The sequence below is a fragment of the Drosophila innubila genome (assembly GCF_004354385.1).
Source record: "Drosophila innubila isolate TH190305 chromosome 2L unlocalized genomic scaffold, UK_Dinn_1.0 4_B_2L, whole genome shotgun sequence".
Taxonomy (NCBI): domain Eukaryota; kingdom Metazoa; phylum Arthropoda; class Insecta; order Diptera; family Drosophilidae; genus Drosophila; species Drosophila innubila.
In genome coordinates, this window is record NW_022995372.1 from 14980806 (window position 1) to 14998359 (window position 17554).

At 36.2% G+C, this 17554-nt stretch overlaps 3 protein-coding genes across 3 annotated transcripts; 2 read left to right on the forward strand and 1 right to left on the reverse strand.

Moving 5' to 3' along the window:
- Positions 1-4968: 4968 nt before the first annotated feature.
- On the forward strand, positions 4969-13920 carry LOC117779853 (the record flags this gene model as incomplete). Its single annotated transcript, XM_034616175.1, has 7 exons — positions 4969-5665; positions 6413-6520; positions 6614-7260; positions 7321-7581; positions 8494-8857; positions 12816-12996; positions 13062-13920. Coding segments are annotated over 7 exons (2931 nt in total), but the record flags the coding sequence as incomplete, so codon positions are not given.
- On the reverse strand, positions 8372-9932 carry LOC117781962. Its single transcript, XM_034618853.1, has 2 exons — positions 8898-9932; positions 8372-8838 (listed from the first exon to the last, which is right to left on the reverse strand). The coding sequence occupies exon 1, from the start codon at positions 9884-9886 to the stop codon at positions 8954-8956; it is 933 nt and encodes a 310-aa protein (XP_034474744.1). The 5' UTR covers positions 9887-9932; the 3' UTR covers positions 8372-8838; positions 8898-8953.
- LOC117781963 lies at positions 11419-12356 on the forward strand. The gene has a single exon (XM_034618854.1). It carries the CDS (start codon positions 11434-11436, stop codon positions 12181-12183), a length of 750 nt encoding a protein of 249 aa, XP_034474745.1. The 5' UTR covers positions 11419-11433; the 3' UTR covers positions 12184-12356.
- Positions 13921-17554: the final 3634 nt, after the last annotated feature.

Genomic DNA, 17554 nt, shown 5'->3' on the forward strand with positions numbered 1-17554 from the left:
TTGTAGAAAAAGCTATGTATTATATGTATGTATATTATACAAACATTTAATTATATTACAGAAATCTTGACTGATCATAATTTACAATTACTCTTAGTATCTTTATAAATTTAGTCTGTAAATAATTTCAAAAACGCGCTGTTATCTCAATTTCTCAGCTCGTTAGCTTCTCCTCGAATAAACATTATTCAAGTAAATATTGTTTGATCTTTAACACCTTCTACAAGCAATTAAATAGTTTTCTAAGCTAGAGTTAAGCCAAAAACATCAATGGAAACGCTGAAGATTAAAGCTTTTACAAATACTTATTCGCAGCAGTAAATGTTTAAGACATTTTTAACATTTTGCTGCTGCCATTTGATGAGCACGAGGATCTTGGTTTTGTTTTCATTCCTTTTGCTTGACAGCACACAAAACAAAACTCTTGGCAACATTATTGGCACAGAAATATTTTTCATTTTAATTAAATTGCATTCTCTGGCGGTAGCAGAATCTCATCTGAACTTAACTCAACTTGAAGTCAGCCACTCTGTCCTTTGCCCCTTGCCTCTTGCCCCTTGGCCTTGTTGTATGTTTTACCCAAGGGGAACTGACTTGGAATTTCAGTAAGAGTTTTTCATTTTTGCAGTTAATCAAACGCAGCGTTGTGCATGAAAGTGCTTAATTGTATAACATATTGCATAACTTTTGAGACTCGACTCAACTGGACTGGAGTCGTCTGTGTCCTGTGTCTGGAGCAGTCATAATTCATTTAGCACTCGATACAAAAGTCGTTGGCAATTAATTCACGCGCCCGTTATTGATAAATCAATGCGGAATTCGGTTTCAAAGGATAATTAATGCGTTACCAGGCAACGCGGCCTGCAAGTGACAGCAGCTGACGCAGGATCTCCCTATGTGTTTGTATGCGTGTGTCCTGGCTAATTGTGTACGTGTATGTGTGCTCAACGTATGACAGCTCAACGTGTTACTCAAGAAGTGCACTCAGAAAAAAAGTGGAGACTACTGTAAACAAGATAAATCACCACTTAGTGAAAATAATTGAGTCAAGGATCTTGGGAGCTAGACTAGAAACCAAGTAGTAATGTTCTACAAGTTCCGAAATAATTAATTAATAATTCCGAAATAAATTATTTAAATTAATATTGATTTTATTTAAAAAAAAACAAACAATAAAATTCATGGTGCCCTTTATGTCCCACAATTCCAAGAAAATTATTCTTTCATTGCTCTTTTATATAATAAATAAACTCCCAGAATTCAAGAGAATTTCATTTAAAAATTCACATAACAATACTATTCAGTCAAAGAAAATGTTCTCAACTTAAAGAAAATTCTTAAGAACGTTGTCATTATAAATTTCGCTTTATACTGAAGTTGACTAAAAACAGCTTTCAATTTCATTTGAAAAGCCTGCTCTTTTGATGGACTTTCAACTAACTAGATGTAATGTGAGCGTAATTTGAACAACTTGAAGAGTTTAAATTAAGTAGAAATGTATAAGATATTTTCCATTAGTTCCACTTGCCAAGTTCTGCTTATGAAATCTTCGTTTCAAGCATTTCTCAATAATTTCTACATTAAATTTACTGAGAATATTTTACATTACGAATGTAAGCATACTTATCGAACGAATGTGCATTCTCTTTTGTGTGTGACAGAAGAAAGCCAAGAGCCTTGAACAAACTCAGTTTGAACGCATTAAGGATATGCCCAAGCGGAAAGTACAGTTGCGCCCATACATGAAAAGAGGCGGAGAAGAGGCTGGCGGGCAGACGCGGACATGCTGAGACATGCTTTTGTAATTAAATTAGCATTAATGTTGTCGTTGGGATTATAGACTGCCCGTATTCTCGTTGCCATTGTCGTCATCATCATCTGCAGCTGCCTTGTGTGACTTCATTAAATATCGCTCATACGACATGTATGTCTCTGCCTCTGTGTGTGTAAGCGTGTACGTTTGTTTACTTTGTTTGTTAGCCACTTGAGTGAATTTATGACGCCTTTAATGTTTTGCATACTCCCCAATAAGATTTATTCCCTTTATCCTGTGTAATCTGTTATCACATTTCTATTTTAATATCAATTGCAACAATTGCCAGGAGGCTTATTTATTATTCGATCTTATGAGTTGCAAATGCTACGTGCTGCATGCTTCTAATTACCTTTGCAAAATAATTATCACATTTTTTGCATGCCTGCCAACGGGGCTATAAATAAACACCCCATTCCAAGCACACAGTAAAAAACGGTAGCAGCAGCCAACAAATTCCTGCTTGAATCCGCTGCAAACTTTCCAATTTTTTGTTTTCAGTTCTCTTTTCATATTTCATTCAGTTTTTTCTGTGCTTAGCGCAAACAGAAAAGAGTAAAAATGATTGAAGCGAAAACTTGGAACTCAAAGTTAAACGAAGTTTTTCAAGTCAACGGCAGGAAAAATGAAACCAAGGCAATTCAAAGAAAAAACTAAGAAAAAAGGGTTTGTAGGGCTTTGCATATTTTCTGAGCGAATAGTAAATACCCTTTAATTAACTGGAAGTTGCATTAGAAGTAATTAAGGCAAAAAAAAGACATAAAAACATTGAGGAAAAAAAAAAGGATTTTTAAATGTTCTTGGATAGTTGAACACAATTTGTATAATATGAAATTGGATTTGTTAACATAAAATAGTAATTGCTTATTTTGGACTTTCACATTTCCAAATCACGACTAGTTATCTAGTTTTTAGCTAATCTACGCCTTGGTAAATTACAATCTTAATCTGTGAAACAAGTGAATTATCCGCTTTCCCTGGGGCCTGCAAAAGAGTGCCCGAAAATTACAGCAAAAAAGGAAAGTGTTGGGTTTAAGCCAAGCACTGTATTTGCGGCCGGAAGTGTACATGTAAGCAACACAACAAACTTGTGTATGTGTATCTGTGTTAGAAGAGGGCTTTACAGTCTTTAGGTTGCTTGAAACTTTGTGCCATTCGTTGTTTGAGTGTCTATGTGTGTGTGTGTGTGTTATTCAAGCAAATTGCCAATGTAAATGTTGCAACAACCAGTCGGAGCAGCAATAACAACAAATGCGGCCATCGTCGCAGCTGTGTAAACATCAGCAATAACAACAACACCAACAACGTGCCATCGCTGCTGACGTCAAAGGACACGCACATACAAGCACACTATTACTCACACGTTCACACACTCACACACACACACAAACATACATTCAACCAAAATGCACTTAGCTTACGTCTCTGTCCTCCCTTTTCCCCGCCCTCTGCCCCGCCCTCCTTCTTCTTCTATATTTTGTCTGACTCTTGCGCAGTGCTTCGGTTGTTTTATGCAGACAACTCAACCAACACAGCCCAAAAAAAACACACACACTCAAAATAAAACTGAAACTCAACTGAACCGAACTCAATTCAAGCGGCCGACCAAACAAAATGGCCGCACCGGAAGTTGGTGGCCGCCATTTGTGTCGTTGATGCCGCACGCGCGAATCAGTTTGATCTGATTTTAATGCTGTTGTTGTTGTTGTTGTTGTTGTTGCCGTGGCATTGTTTGCTGGTGTCGTTGACGCTTGTGTTTGCCCAGGTTGTTGCTTCACCATTTAGTTTAGCGGTTAAGTTTGTTTATTTATTTGCCGCTGGTAAATGAAGCACACAAATCATTAGATGCTCCACTGGACAATCCAATGAGCAAAGTGGGCCAACAGGATTTGCATTAGCCACTTTCTGTTTATTGGCACCAGCTTCAGCTTCATTAAATTCAATTGTATAAAATAAATTTATAAATGTTGTGCAAATAAATATATTATATATTAATGCAATTTTATTAGAATTCGAAACTTTACGGGTAGCTGAAATTTACTAACGGAATAATTAAATTATTAAAGTGTGAAAGCACGTTTTCTAAATTAGTAATAATTAGTTATTATATAAAGTGGCTTAAAATGAGGGTCACAGTCTCCTGCAAATTATTGATATTTATTAATGCATACTTACTGTTAGCATCACAATTAATTCACGTTCTTATATATTAAATAGAAAAAATTGTTTTATTCAAATATTACAATTAAATGAGATTTGATATTTGCTGTTTAATTATTATGAATTACAGATTGAATAAGTTCTATTCTGCGGATCATTTTTCAAACTTTTTTAACTTTATAGCAACTGAAATTAGAGTTTTGATTTTTAATATTTAAATACTCAAAAACCATTAATACAATGGTTTAATAAATTTCGCAATTCGTCAATTTCGATTGTAATGTGTTTAAAGTGATGCAAGAGTTTCTAAAAACCTTATTTAGTATACATGTATACGTATATGTATAAACAAGAATTAAAAGTAGAAAATGGTAAAGATACTACAAGTATAAGTTAGAAAAGAACGTAAGTGGGTTATGAAGTACTTCTTATGTTAACATATTGTTCAAGTTTATTGCGTCTTAGCTTATTCAGTCTAATTGGAAGTGATGTCTATAAAAATGCCTGACGTTAAGTAACTTTTCCTCTTTTGTTGCAGCTGCTTTCATAGAAGTCAAAGGCTTTGCTTGTGATTTCATTGAAACGCTTCAAGGGATAAATTTAATTAGTGCCTGGGAGATAAATGTTGTATATTTTAGTCAGAAAAAATTCACTTGACGAATCTTTACTCAGGACAGCAGCAACTGCAACAGCAACATCAGCACAAGTATCTATTGAGAACCACAAGGCGTATACTTAATACGTGTCTAATTAGTGTCTTAAGATGTCGCGACATGTGAGAAGTACTCAACTCCAAGCGCATTTTTCACTTGCTCTAATTTCAGGAACAACGACAGCAACAACTGTAAGTGCAACAGCAACCGCAAACGCAACCACAACGGCAACCGACAACCGACAACCAGCAACCGGCAGCAACATTAGCAGCCGTAACCGCAACAACACTTGTTAAGTGGTAGGCGTGAGGCAAAGTAAATAGCAACGCCTTCACATTGGATTACGCGCAGTTATACTTTAGACCGGAGCCAATTAGTGGCCAACAGCAACAACAACAACAGCAGCAACTAGCGCAACAGCAGACACATCAGACGCAACAACAGCTGCAGCTGCAGCGCCAGCAACAGCAGCAAGTGCAGCAGCAATTGCTCGCCCAACAGCAGCAGCAATTGCAGATCCAACAACTGCAGCAACAACTGCTGCTGCAACGGCTCGAGCGTGAGTTGCAGCAGCAACAGCAACAACAGCAGTTAGCCCAACAGCAACAGCAATTTCTCTACCATCAACGGCAATATTACGAGCGACGTCATCGTTGGCTACCCAGCGGCAATCACTACGACTATCTGCCACTGCAGCAACAGCACCAGCAACAGCACCAGCAGCAACAGCAGCAGCATCAACAGCTGCAGCAGCAGCAACAACAACAGCAACAGTATAGTTATTACTTTAGTCGCGGCAGCAGCAGCGGCAGCGGGCTGGGTCTCGGCCTGGGTTTGGGCCTGGGTTTCGGACTGGGCAGCAGCAATTTAAACAGCTGGTATCATTTGCCCTCCACCTCGGCGCACATTTACATTGGCAGCAGCAGCAGCGGGGGTGCTCCTTATCCATATCGCCTAGGATATAGCGGAGGCGGTTATCCAGCAGCAGCGTTGATTAATTTTGATGCCTCACCAACTCCGTTGCTAACAGCATCGACAGGTACCAAGCATTCTATATAGGAGTTAACAACTTTAGAAAATCAAAAATATACATAAAATTAACTATTGAATGAAAAAATACCAGATATATCATTTTGGTTGGGGTATTCTGTTAGCAGAATCATCTTATATTTTCAGCTTTGAATTTTTTTTATCATTATTATTAACAAAATACAAAAAAAAAAATGAAAAAAATATTTAAAATTCAATTTTTTTTATAAAAAAATATTTTATAAATAATAATAAGAATAAATAATATAAATATTGAGTGCGCTCACAAATTTATCAGAAAATGTCAAAAGTACCAGAAGTTCTATAAAAACTAAAATATCAAACACTATGAAAAATGCCAAACATTTTATGCGTCAATCTAAAAATATAATAAAAATGGAGTGCACATATTTAAATTAAAAAAAATACTAAAGTAATTATTTTTTGTGATTAATTTGTATAAGTACTTCATTTTTTTGTGTTTTTTTTCTTTGGTTTGATACATTATTTATTAGTATATTTATTTATTATTAAATATACAAGAAAGGATCACTTTGTCACTTTGCAAACTGTACTTCCACGGGACAACACAATTTTGTTTTTAATTGGATTTCGTGGGTCTGTTGCATATCAATCAAATGTAATTATTAAACATAAATTTCAATTACAAATTAAAATTTGCTTAAATAAAATAAAATTTTTTAAAAAATTTTGTTAATTTATATTTATTATTTTTAATCGTAACTATCAATCACAGGTAGTTCCCCTGGATATCTGCCAGCTCTGCCGGCACCAGTGTTGCCACCACCGCCACCAGCGCCCAGTGTAGCCACCGACTACTATTTCAGCAGCAGCGCCAGTAAAAGTCGAACAACCGCAGCAACAGCAACCACAGCCGTAACAACAACAGCAGCAACAGCAGCAGCGGAGGCGTTTCGGGAGTTCACAGCGTCGTCAGCAGCAGCAGCAGCAGCAACAGCAACAGCGGCAGCGGCAGCAGCAGCAGCAGCGGCGGCAGCAGCGGAAGAGGAGCTACAAGCTGGCGGCTATTGCTACAAGGCCACGCCACGCCGGCGATACGACGCGTACGACAACTACGGCTATCTGCCGGGCATTGCCAGCACCACTGAAGACGAGGACGATCTGCTTGAGGAGTGCTTGCCAGCGGCATTGTTATCCACGGACTGTGAGAGTCTCGAGGACGTGCGCTTTTTGCAATACAATAGCAACCATCATCCGGAGTTTGACGACGACGACGACGAGGAGGCGCAACTGGCGCATATACTTGATCTTGATCTGCCCGATTTTCTACGCCCTTACAGCGGCGGCAGCAGCAGCGGCGGCGGCGGCAGCGGTAGCAGACACAGCCACAAAACGCCGCCGCAACACGAATATCAAACGGAGCACGGCGGAGCAGCCGGAGCAGGAGCAGGAGCAGCAGCAGCTGGAACAGGAACAGCAACGGGCGGAGGAGGCGGCGGAACATCGGGAGGAGGTGGAGGCAGCGCAGGAGGCGGTGGAAGCAGTGAAACGGGCAGCGGTAATCCGTCGCATCGCGAATCGGAACAACATCGCTATCATCACTACCAACAACAGCATCAGCATCAACAACAGCATCAGCATCAGCATCAACATCAGCAACATCATCATCATCATCAACACCAGCAGCAGCAGCAGCAACAATATCACAACCAACACCAGCAACAGCAACACCTCCATCTGCCAGGACATCAATCGCAACAGCAACAGGCCTATCAGTCCTATCAATACCCTTCGCACGACAGCTGCGAGGGATTCAATCAATTCGCCAACAACACGACCAGCTGCCTGGGCAATCAGAGAATGATGGTTAGCAAATTGTGGAACAGTTGCTTTCCGGAGTTCACGCCGGATCACGTACATCGGCACAACTTCTATCTCTGTCAGGTGAGCTGAGAACCCTTCAACATGCTATAGGAATTTAAATGGGAAAATCGACTGTCACACTCTCTGTACTTTAAGCAATTATTCACTTTTTACCAATCTAAAAAGCTTCTTTACTTTTATTATGTTTAGTTTAGATAGATAAATAATTTCTTACCATTCTTAAATCTCAAACATTAAGACATATAGACTGAAAAAATAGAAACAATAAAAATTTTTCGACATTTTTATGATGTTTCGATTTAAAATTGTAGAAAAACTTGAAAAATAAATTTATAATTTTTTTTGCTTTTTCTTTGATTACATAACTATATAATTTGTGAGTCGTTTGATATGTTAACCATTAAAATCTCTGGATCTACATAAGCAAACCCAATTTCAAATAAAAGATCATTTTTGACCGATCGTATGATCGTATGACAGTTAAAATATATGATATATTGGTCCGATTTTAAGTAATATTGTAACAATATATATGAAACAATAGAAAAGTGTTGAAAATATACGATTGATAGAAAAGACATATTTTATAAAAATTTTTATAATTTTTGTATATAGATTGAAGTTATCACTTCTCCAGATAGAAGCAGAAAAACTTATTTTCCGAAATACTGTATTAATTCACATGATAGCATAAAAACAGGCTTATTCCGAAGATTGCTAATAATAACGTAATAGTTTTGTATACAGAGTAAAAAATTTGTTTAAAAACATTACCTTCACAACTTTACTTTTAGACTCTAAAGTATGTATGGAATAAAAATTTTTTGAATTTTTAAATAAGATATATGAATAAATGAAAAAATCGACAATTAATTTAATTTATAGATATAAAAGATATATAAGCATAACCATAAATTGTTTTTGGAAATCCCATTGCTTGGAATTATTGTAAACATTTTTAACCAATTTCAGTGGCAACGCAATACTCAGGTGCGAATTGTGTATCTGTTCTATCGCTGGATAACGGCCATAACGTGCCTGGCGGCATTGGTATGCTCGCTGCTGGACATTGGCCGGACTGAGGATCATCATGAGCACCACTATGCCAAGTGGTGGATATACTTGACCCACTGGGGCCTACTCTTTTGTACAGTGCAGGCCTGGCTGGCCGCATGGATTGTTACCCAAGGGATGATGGTGGAGCGCGAGGACTTTGAGATTGTGAGGCAGGCGAAGAAGAGTCGATTGCATCATCTCTATTGGGTGCTCTACACCTGTGCAACAGTCTATGCCTTCATTGTAACCATGTGCTATTGGCTGCTGGTGCACAATCCGTGTAAGTAAAATGACCAAAACATAAGAAGAATATAAAATACTTGTTGTTGTTGTTGTGTTTCGTTTGTGGGGAAACATGTATCGATTCGACACATATTCAATTGGATGACGGTGCATATGTGATGCTCAAGGATTTCTTATGGCAAAACACAAGACTTTTGCAATTCTCGGACTCAATGGATTCATTGGCAATCCGACTGACCAACACCAGACCACCGACAGTGCAGCCATAAGTTATATACATTTTAGCCGCCAACTCCAAGTATCTATATCTGGAGTATCTGTCCTGTGCCAACGTGTGCAATCTAAAGGCATTGTAGGTAGTCCAAGGACCAAAGAAGATAATACAGGCAGTCAGGGGCACATAGATGTGCATGGAGAGTCCACTTGCCAGGGACAACATTGTGGTAATCAGCACAGACACAGCTAAAAGTATTAATATCCAAATGTTGGCCGTCAACTTGGGGGGAATCCAGAGACCTAATGGTGTGTAGAGTAAAAGTACAGTCACTGCAATAAGTATGTAGTACCAGGCGAGATCCAATTCACGTATGCAGAGGCACACCATTAATAAAGTGAGACTCTCGAACATGCACACAAAGATGATCCAGTTAAAGGGATAACTAAACTGCAACCGTCGAAATCCAAAAAATGCCAGTGACAAATTCAACCAGGTCAACAGCAACAACAGCACATAGAGACTCCTCTCGGCTCCATTGAGCAGAGGACGCCAGCGATAAGTGGAGCACAAGAATTGTAGCGTCGATAGAAACACTTGACACCCGAGCAGCACGTAGACATACGACAGAAAGGCAATCCGAGATGGTCGATGTATCAAAAACTTACATTTGGCATTTTCCTGAGATTGCTCTGGCTGTAGTCTGTCCTGGTTGCGAAGATCAGTGCTTGAACCAACTCCAGAGCTAAACGAATAGTTGGTGTCATTCCCAGTTGGATTCGTGGTGGTTTTCACATCCGTGGAGCGTACGTAGAGTTCTGGAGCTGACATAGATCTCATATGGCTAAACATGTTGATTGTCAAATACAATTCAAGCTTCCCATTTTGTTTATTTTTCTACCCGACTAAATGACAAACACTGACATGTCATAACTCAATTATATGGGTGACGTCATAAACTTTTTTTAAGGCCAAATAAAACTAACATCTAAAGTAGCCTACTTTTCTAAATTATCAATTATTCATTTAACATTTAACTATCTTAATAATGATATTTTTATAATTACAACGTTGATTTTCAATTCTTCTGATATCCCATAATTATCTACTATGAATTCTAATGGGTTAAGTTTGTTTGTAAGTAAGACCTCTGAGTCCTAAGGACTTATTTGATCCACAGAATCTTTTTTCTCTCTTTTCTGTCTATTGCTGTGTGAATAATAAGGCTTTTAACAAAAAATACGAAGAATTTATAGAATTGGCGGAAAAAAAAAATCGGAAGATAAGAAACAGGAAATATTAAGGAGGTAAAAAAAATTAAGGTACCAAAATTTATTTGAAAAAAAATAATAATAAACCTTTGATTAAGTGGGGAAAAAAAATTAGGAAAAGCTAAATCAAAAAGAAGAAAAAATTGTACTGAAAGCATTCAATTTTATCAAACTTTTATTTAGAATTATCTTAGTTCCCATAATGTATTGTCAGTAATCGGTAAAAATTATTAAAATTCTCTCCTTTTTTGCTAACATTTTAATGATCCTTATTTTAGTAGCTCAGTTATTTATCTGTGCTCTTTGAAAATATATAAAATTAATGTGCTATGAAAATTGTTTGGCTTTTGAAGTCAGAGAGCCCCTAATGGTTCCATGATTTTACCTGTATTAATCTAAATAATTAAATCATGTGTTCTTTTCAAAAACTATCAGCACAGATATAGTCAAAATTCGAAATTTGATGAGCGATATTTTGAATGGCCTTCGGTTCTTGTAAGAGAATTTATTTTGGTTACGGTTTTAGTTCTGATACTAAAAATGAAACGGTTAGTTTCGGATAACAGTTTCGATACCGGTTACGGTGTTATTCCCTGCTTTTAACATAAAATACGAAGAATATATAAAATTGGCGGGGAAAAACATCGGTAGATAAAAAAAGGAAATAGAATCCAAAAATTATAAAATAAATTAATTAATAACTTTTGATTAAGTGAAAAAAAATAGGAAAAGCTAAATCAAAAGAAAGAAATTATTGTATCAAAAATCGTTCAGTTTTTTCATACTATTCATTTAAAATTGTCTTAATTCACATATTTATTGTACTATATGCATATTGTTTTATATTTTATATATGCATCTTGTCAGTTATCGTAAGAAAATTTCTACATTCTCTCATTTATGCTAAAATTTAAATGATCCTTATATTAGTCTCTCTACATGTTATTCTTAGTTATTTGTCTGTGTTCTTTGGAAATAAATAAAAATATTGTGTTATGAAAATTGTTTGGTTTCTGAAATCAGAGAGTCCCTAATGATTTCATGATTTTACCTGTATTAATCTAAATAATTAAATCATGTGTTCTTTTAAAAACTCTCAGCACAGATATAGTCAAAATTCGAAATTTGATGAGCGATATTTTGAATGGCCTGGTGGCGCTCCACAAATACAGCTTCTATCTGCAAGTGTTTGGAGCTGCCCTCGTTTTCATACTTGTGTCAATTTTGTTACTTCTGTTTCTTGGCGAGCTGCGGGATGAACCGAGGAATATCAGCTGCATTGTGGCCATCTCCCTCATTAGCCTTGGCCTTATCCTGTTCAATGTTTATGTGAATATGCTTCGTCTACGTCGCAAGTTTCCGGCTAACTGGATATTTTGCTGCACGATTGCATTGTTGCTGGCCCTGGGAAATGCCTGTCTATTACCCGCCCAGGATGGCGAAGATTATGTTTGGGTCTTGGAAGTCATGGCATTGATTTGTTTCTATCTCCTGATCGGACTCTGGCTACCGCCGCAATGTCCTCCCATGCTCTACATTGCTCTGACGTCTTTCATTGTCTGCGTTGTGGTCTTCTTCTGTCTGCTCTTCATGTACCGTTGTTGTGCGGAATGTAATATCCTTATCTATACCATAGATGCCACTTTGTGGGTCTTCATGTGCCCGATAATGCTCTTCCAGGCTCAAGTTATTCATGGCCATCAACAGACAATACTGCCCTTTTTGGACATTCCCCTCTGTTCTGTGCTTCTGCTGATCGATTTCCTCACCTGCTATACATTCCTCACCGGCATCAATGACATGATCATGGCGACCGACATATTCTCCGCTTCCAACACAAAAATGATCATCGATGTAGCCTCATTCTACAGCACATAGCAATCGTTGTCACAGTATCCAAATTAAATCGTTCATGTACAAATTAATCTAGTCTACCAGATCCTAGGGATCCTCAATTCACAAGTCTGATGTTTGCAAGTTACTGGAAACTATCGTAATAATAATACAAATTTGTACCGAAAAATAAATAAAGTTGTCTAATAAATTAAGAATTTCTTAAATCGATAATCTGATATTAATCTAAAGACTCCTGTGATATTGCGACAATAAACTCTACAATGTGCAGTAAATATTATTATTCGTTGATCCTTTCTTTTTTTCTCGGTTTCCTCTCTCTTTTTCTATCTCATTTCCTCTTTTTTTGTCTCTTCTCTCACATTCTCTATGCGACAGTCAATAAAATACCTTAATTATAAAATAATTTGACTCAATTCCCTTTAAACCTTTCTTTAGCTGACACCTCTTTCAGTCTTTGCTTATTGTCAATCTCCCACACTTTTTTTCTTCTTCTCGTGTTCACCCCCTTTTTCTCTTTCTTCTGACGTCTAAAATAAATTCGATAAATTAAATATTTTTATTGCAGAATAATGATATTAACTCGATGTCCCCCTCTCTCTGGCCCTTTGTGTTGTTCTCACCTCATATTCATTTTATATATCTGTTTTCTACAGCATACCACAGGATCGACACGCTGAACATCATGGTCCATGTGCTGAATTCGGTTATAATGCTCATCGATCTGGCGATTGTGGGGCATCCGATAAAGATGAGCCACGCCTACTTTACCACAGGCATTGGCCTCGCCTATGCCATATTCACGGGCATTTATTTCTTGGCCGGCGGCACAGACAGGTGAGTTGAATAGAAGATATAATCCTTGATCGAATTATGTGAATCCTTTTGCAATGTTTTGTTAGGAAAAACAATACTGCCATCTATCCGATGATGGACTGGACCAAGCCGGGCAAAGCCATCATTGTGACGGCCTGTGCCATCATCTTTACGTTCTTTGTGCACTTTTGCTGCTATCTGCTTTACCGTGGACGCGTCTGGCTGTTCACCAAACTCTGCATCCGTGGACGTCACAATCGGGATGGCGAAATGGGCGAGGGACTCAATGATGATTCGGGATCGCGCATGGGTGGAGGTGGTGCTAGTATCGGTGGTGCCGCTGCTGTGGTTGGCGGCGGTGGCAGCAGCCAGGACTATGCGCATCAGCAGCAGTATCCGATTGCGTATACGGAGCAGCCACGCCCCATTTCACAGCAGCCGCCAGCCAGCTATCAGATGCCACCACAATATTCCGGTTATCTGCAGCAGCCCGTGGTTGCTGGCGTCAATGTGGGAGTGGTCAGTGCAGAGGGTGTATATCAACCGATCGGCACAGATTCGGGACGTACAAGTGGAGGAGGAGGAGGAGGAGGAGGAGGAGTAGGCAGTGGAGTTGATGGTTCCAGCAAGCATAAGAGTTCCGGCTCCGGTTCGGGCTCGGGATCGGGATCGGCACTGACACGTACTGTTGCCCATTTGGATGCTGCTCAGCGGGAGCAGTTCCTAAATCCCAACAAGATTGTCGAGTATAAGATGTAAAGGCGTTGTACCCGGCACCGGTATACGTTCCACTTGTCCATGAAGTTTCTGGAGAAGCACTGTGCGCAATGCGAGGCGGCGCGTCTGGCCGTCAACGAGGAGCAGCGCCATCTAGCGGCGGCCGAGTCGCATGCGCACAGTGGTTAGTTTAAGATTGGCAATTTTAGCACGTTGATTTTCCCAAATGAAAAACGAAACATTACCATCTGCGCTTAATATTGCCTGATATTTGGTATATATTCAGTATATATTCGGTATTTGGTATACAGTATTCGATATTCAGTATTCGATATTCAGTATTCGATATTCAGTATTCAGTATTCGTAAATGTAAAGTAGTTTCGTAATTTTGTAAAAGCTTCGCCAGTTTTTTGTATGTGTAGCCGCTTTTGCCAGCTACAACTACAGTAGTAATTCGTTTTGTGCGTCAACAACAGCAATGCATATAATATGTAATAACTTTGCAATAGTTATGTATGTGTAGTTGTCGCATCCTGAATAGAGTTTAGGCAGACTCATCGATTTTAAGCAGTTTCAAATGTTTTCCAATGGACTAAGTTGAACATTTATATGTTACAACTAAACTAATTATTCCTCCGTTTCCATCACGCACACCCTTACAGACACCAACATTTAATTTAATTAACAGCAATTGTGTTCAGCAAAAATGTAGAAATCGTTATAAGCACAGTCAGCGTCCATTAATTGATTAATTACTTCTATTTTTTTAAGACATAACCCATAAAAAAAAAAAAGAAACACATACTGCCTGAAAGTGTGGCACACTCTGTACATTCACTCACTGACTAACAAGTATTCAATATGTTATTCACATTCATTTGATATTTATGTTTAATTTATACACTAAATTATATATATCGGTGCAGGTGTAAAAAAAGCGCGTGCAAAAAATACCTACTGCAGCATTGTTTGCAATTAAATATATTTTAGTTGCAAGTTGTTTGCACTCAGGACACTGTGCACAGTGCTTATTAAACTTAATCGGCAGTACTTTGTGGCGCAAAAAAATAATAAATAAATGTTATTTTTAAGAAATGCTTGGCATTCTTTAGAGTTTAGTGAATTAATGAAGGTTTAAACAAAGCAAAACAAAAAAAATATAAGCAAACAATAAATTATGAATTAGTTAACAATAAAATGATTATTTTCTTGAAATGCAAAACCGGCATTAAAACCAAAGAAATAATATAAAATATGAATTGAATATTATGCGCACGACACTTAATAAATATCTAAAGCAAATATTTAAAAATTCATTATTTACATACATACTTCTGTGTATGTGTGTATAATGTTAAAACTATTGAAACAGTATTAAAAATAATGTTATGAACAATACTTTTGCTCAGAACCCACAAAAAATAATTGTATAATATTGTTAATGTTTAATTGAGGGCTCTAAAGATTTGTGAATCGCATACCTTATACCACAATTCAATGACCTGGACAACTAGACAACTGGACAACAGACTACATATACAATATGCTATATAAGTATATATATACTTACCTTGAACGTTTAGCAACTTATATGTAATTTAAATACTTATGTGTATGTAAATAGTTGGTCTTCACATATACGTTCTATATATACAAATATATTATATACAAATACATATATACACACGCAAATGTTAAACAAAGAAATCAAAGAATAAAGATCATTAATAAACACACTAAAGAAATGAAAATACTCTATGAAATGTTGTAATAGAAAACTTGAACAAAACCCAATATTAAAAACAAAATCAAATGCAATGAATATAACTCGTCAAGAGGAATGTGTTAACAAATAAATAAATACAAAACAATATTTAACTACATACATACACATATGCAGTAAATGGAATACGAAAACCAAATACAACAGCATCAACAGACATAAATCATAATAATAATAGTATGCTCAATATTCCCACACACAGAAAAAGGAAAAATAGAAGTACATACAGAATGTGTGTACATTGTATGTCCGAGTAAATACAAATTACACTTAATTTTCGATAGATTTACATAAAAGTAACAATTATAATAAACAGGCACACTCACACACACATAGCACATGCTAATATTAAATATATAACGTATATCTACAGTGTTTTAAATCGTTTCTCCACTGAGAATTTCCTTTTTATACCCTTTGCAGAGCGTAATATAGTGAAATAGAGTTTTCTGATATTCTAGGGCTTATAAAGATTCATCTATCGATTAATCCGTTAAAGTTATTAAAACTGATATTAAATAGATCATTCTTGTCAGACATAGAAGACACTGTTTTAGATCCATTTCACATTTAACTTGAAAATCAATTATACAGAATAAATTGTATGATTAATAAAAACGAGTCATTTGATTATGATTCTATACCAAAGAGCTGAATAGGAATTTCAATTCGCTTCTCAAACTAAATTCAGAAGAGCAAGTAGAGCATTTAAAATAAGTAAACTACTCCAAGAAATATGCTAAATACAGTTTTGTTGAAATTTAAGCGAAAATGGAAAGCAGAACTATCTACAAAATCAAATCAAAATATGGATTTTAACTTTAATCTGTTTCAGTTTCTGAAAAAAAAAACCGAGAGTTTCTTTGAAGATCTGTAAGGGTATCAAATCATCGGCTTGCCGGGAATACACATTTGTTAGTCTTTAATTTGTAACCATATTTTTAATATATATAAAAAATAGCATATGTGTGTATGTTTTGGTGTTTCCGAATTTGTTCTCGTTTTTATGGCACATTTTAACCAGTTTTGGTTAGGGTTTTAGCAGAACTGAAAAAAATGCTTCATATTTTTGTGTTTTTGTTGGAGCCTTTAGCATAAATGTATAAATGTATGTTTATATAGACTGAATATTATTAAACAAAAATTTAAAGGATAACCAAATAAAACAAAATTATTAACATATAAAAAATAAATAATAACAATTTGGATTGTGTAACATATAAACAAGAATTAGTCACAAAATAAAACAGTAAGCACATATCAAAAATTAATAAGAAATGACAAAAAAAAAAAAACAATTTGAAATAACGAACAATTAAAGTTGTCTTCAAAACAAAAACACAAAATTGCATATTCTAAAAACCAAATCAAAGTTGACCTCATCAAAAACCAAACGATAGAAATCATCATAAATATAATTAAATACAATCATAATGAATATATGCAAACATATATTAAATAATAAAAAAAGAGAAAAGAAATTATATATTATATTTTGTAGATTTTTAGTAAATTAGAAGAACTGTCAAAGTAAATGCATACATGTATCTACTATATATGTATACTTACGGTACGTACACACATACATACTTGGATGGTCAACTACATACAAATAAACATATAGACGAGTCTCGAGATGTGAATCTGTATTTGTATTTCTACTCAAGTGTTGAAGCAACAAACAAGAAACGGCAAAGCTTTAAGATACTAGAACTGTTGGACGGAAACTTTTTACTACAGATTACTTAAGATGGTACTAAATGTTTCAATTCAGTTAGCAAGAGTTGGCTCATAACACATACGCTCTCACATGTACTACTTATTAGTAGATCCCATCAATTGCTCAAAAAGTATTCGCGATTAGTGACAAACCTATAGATAAATCAAATCAAAAACTTATTAAACAATTGCACACAAAAAAAAAACATTGTAAAAGGCCACAATTAAAATGCATGCGTTGAAAATAATGATATAAATTTCAATAAAAATAATTAATTGTGAAATTAAAAAAAAAATAAAATGGAATAAATTAGATCTTAAAACAATTGTTTACTTTTAAAGTATTTCTGCGCATTTA

Coding starts and splice junctions, on each gene's coding strand:
- LOC117781962 (XM_034618853.1), bottom strand. CDS start 9,886: ATGTTTAGCCATATGAGATCTATGTCAGCTCCAGAACTCTACGTACGC.
- LOC117781963 (XM_034618854.1), top strand. CDS start 11,434: ATGAGCGATATTTTGAATGGCCTGGTGGCGCTCCACAAATACAGCTTC.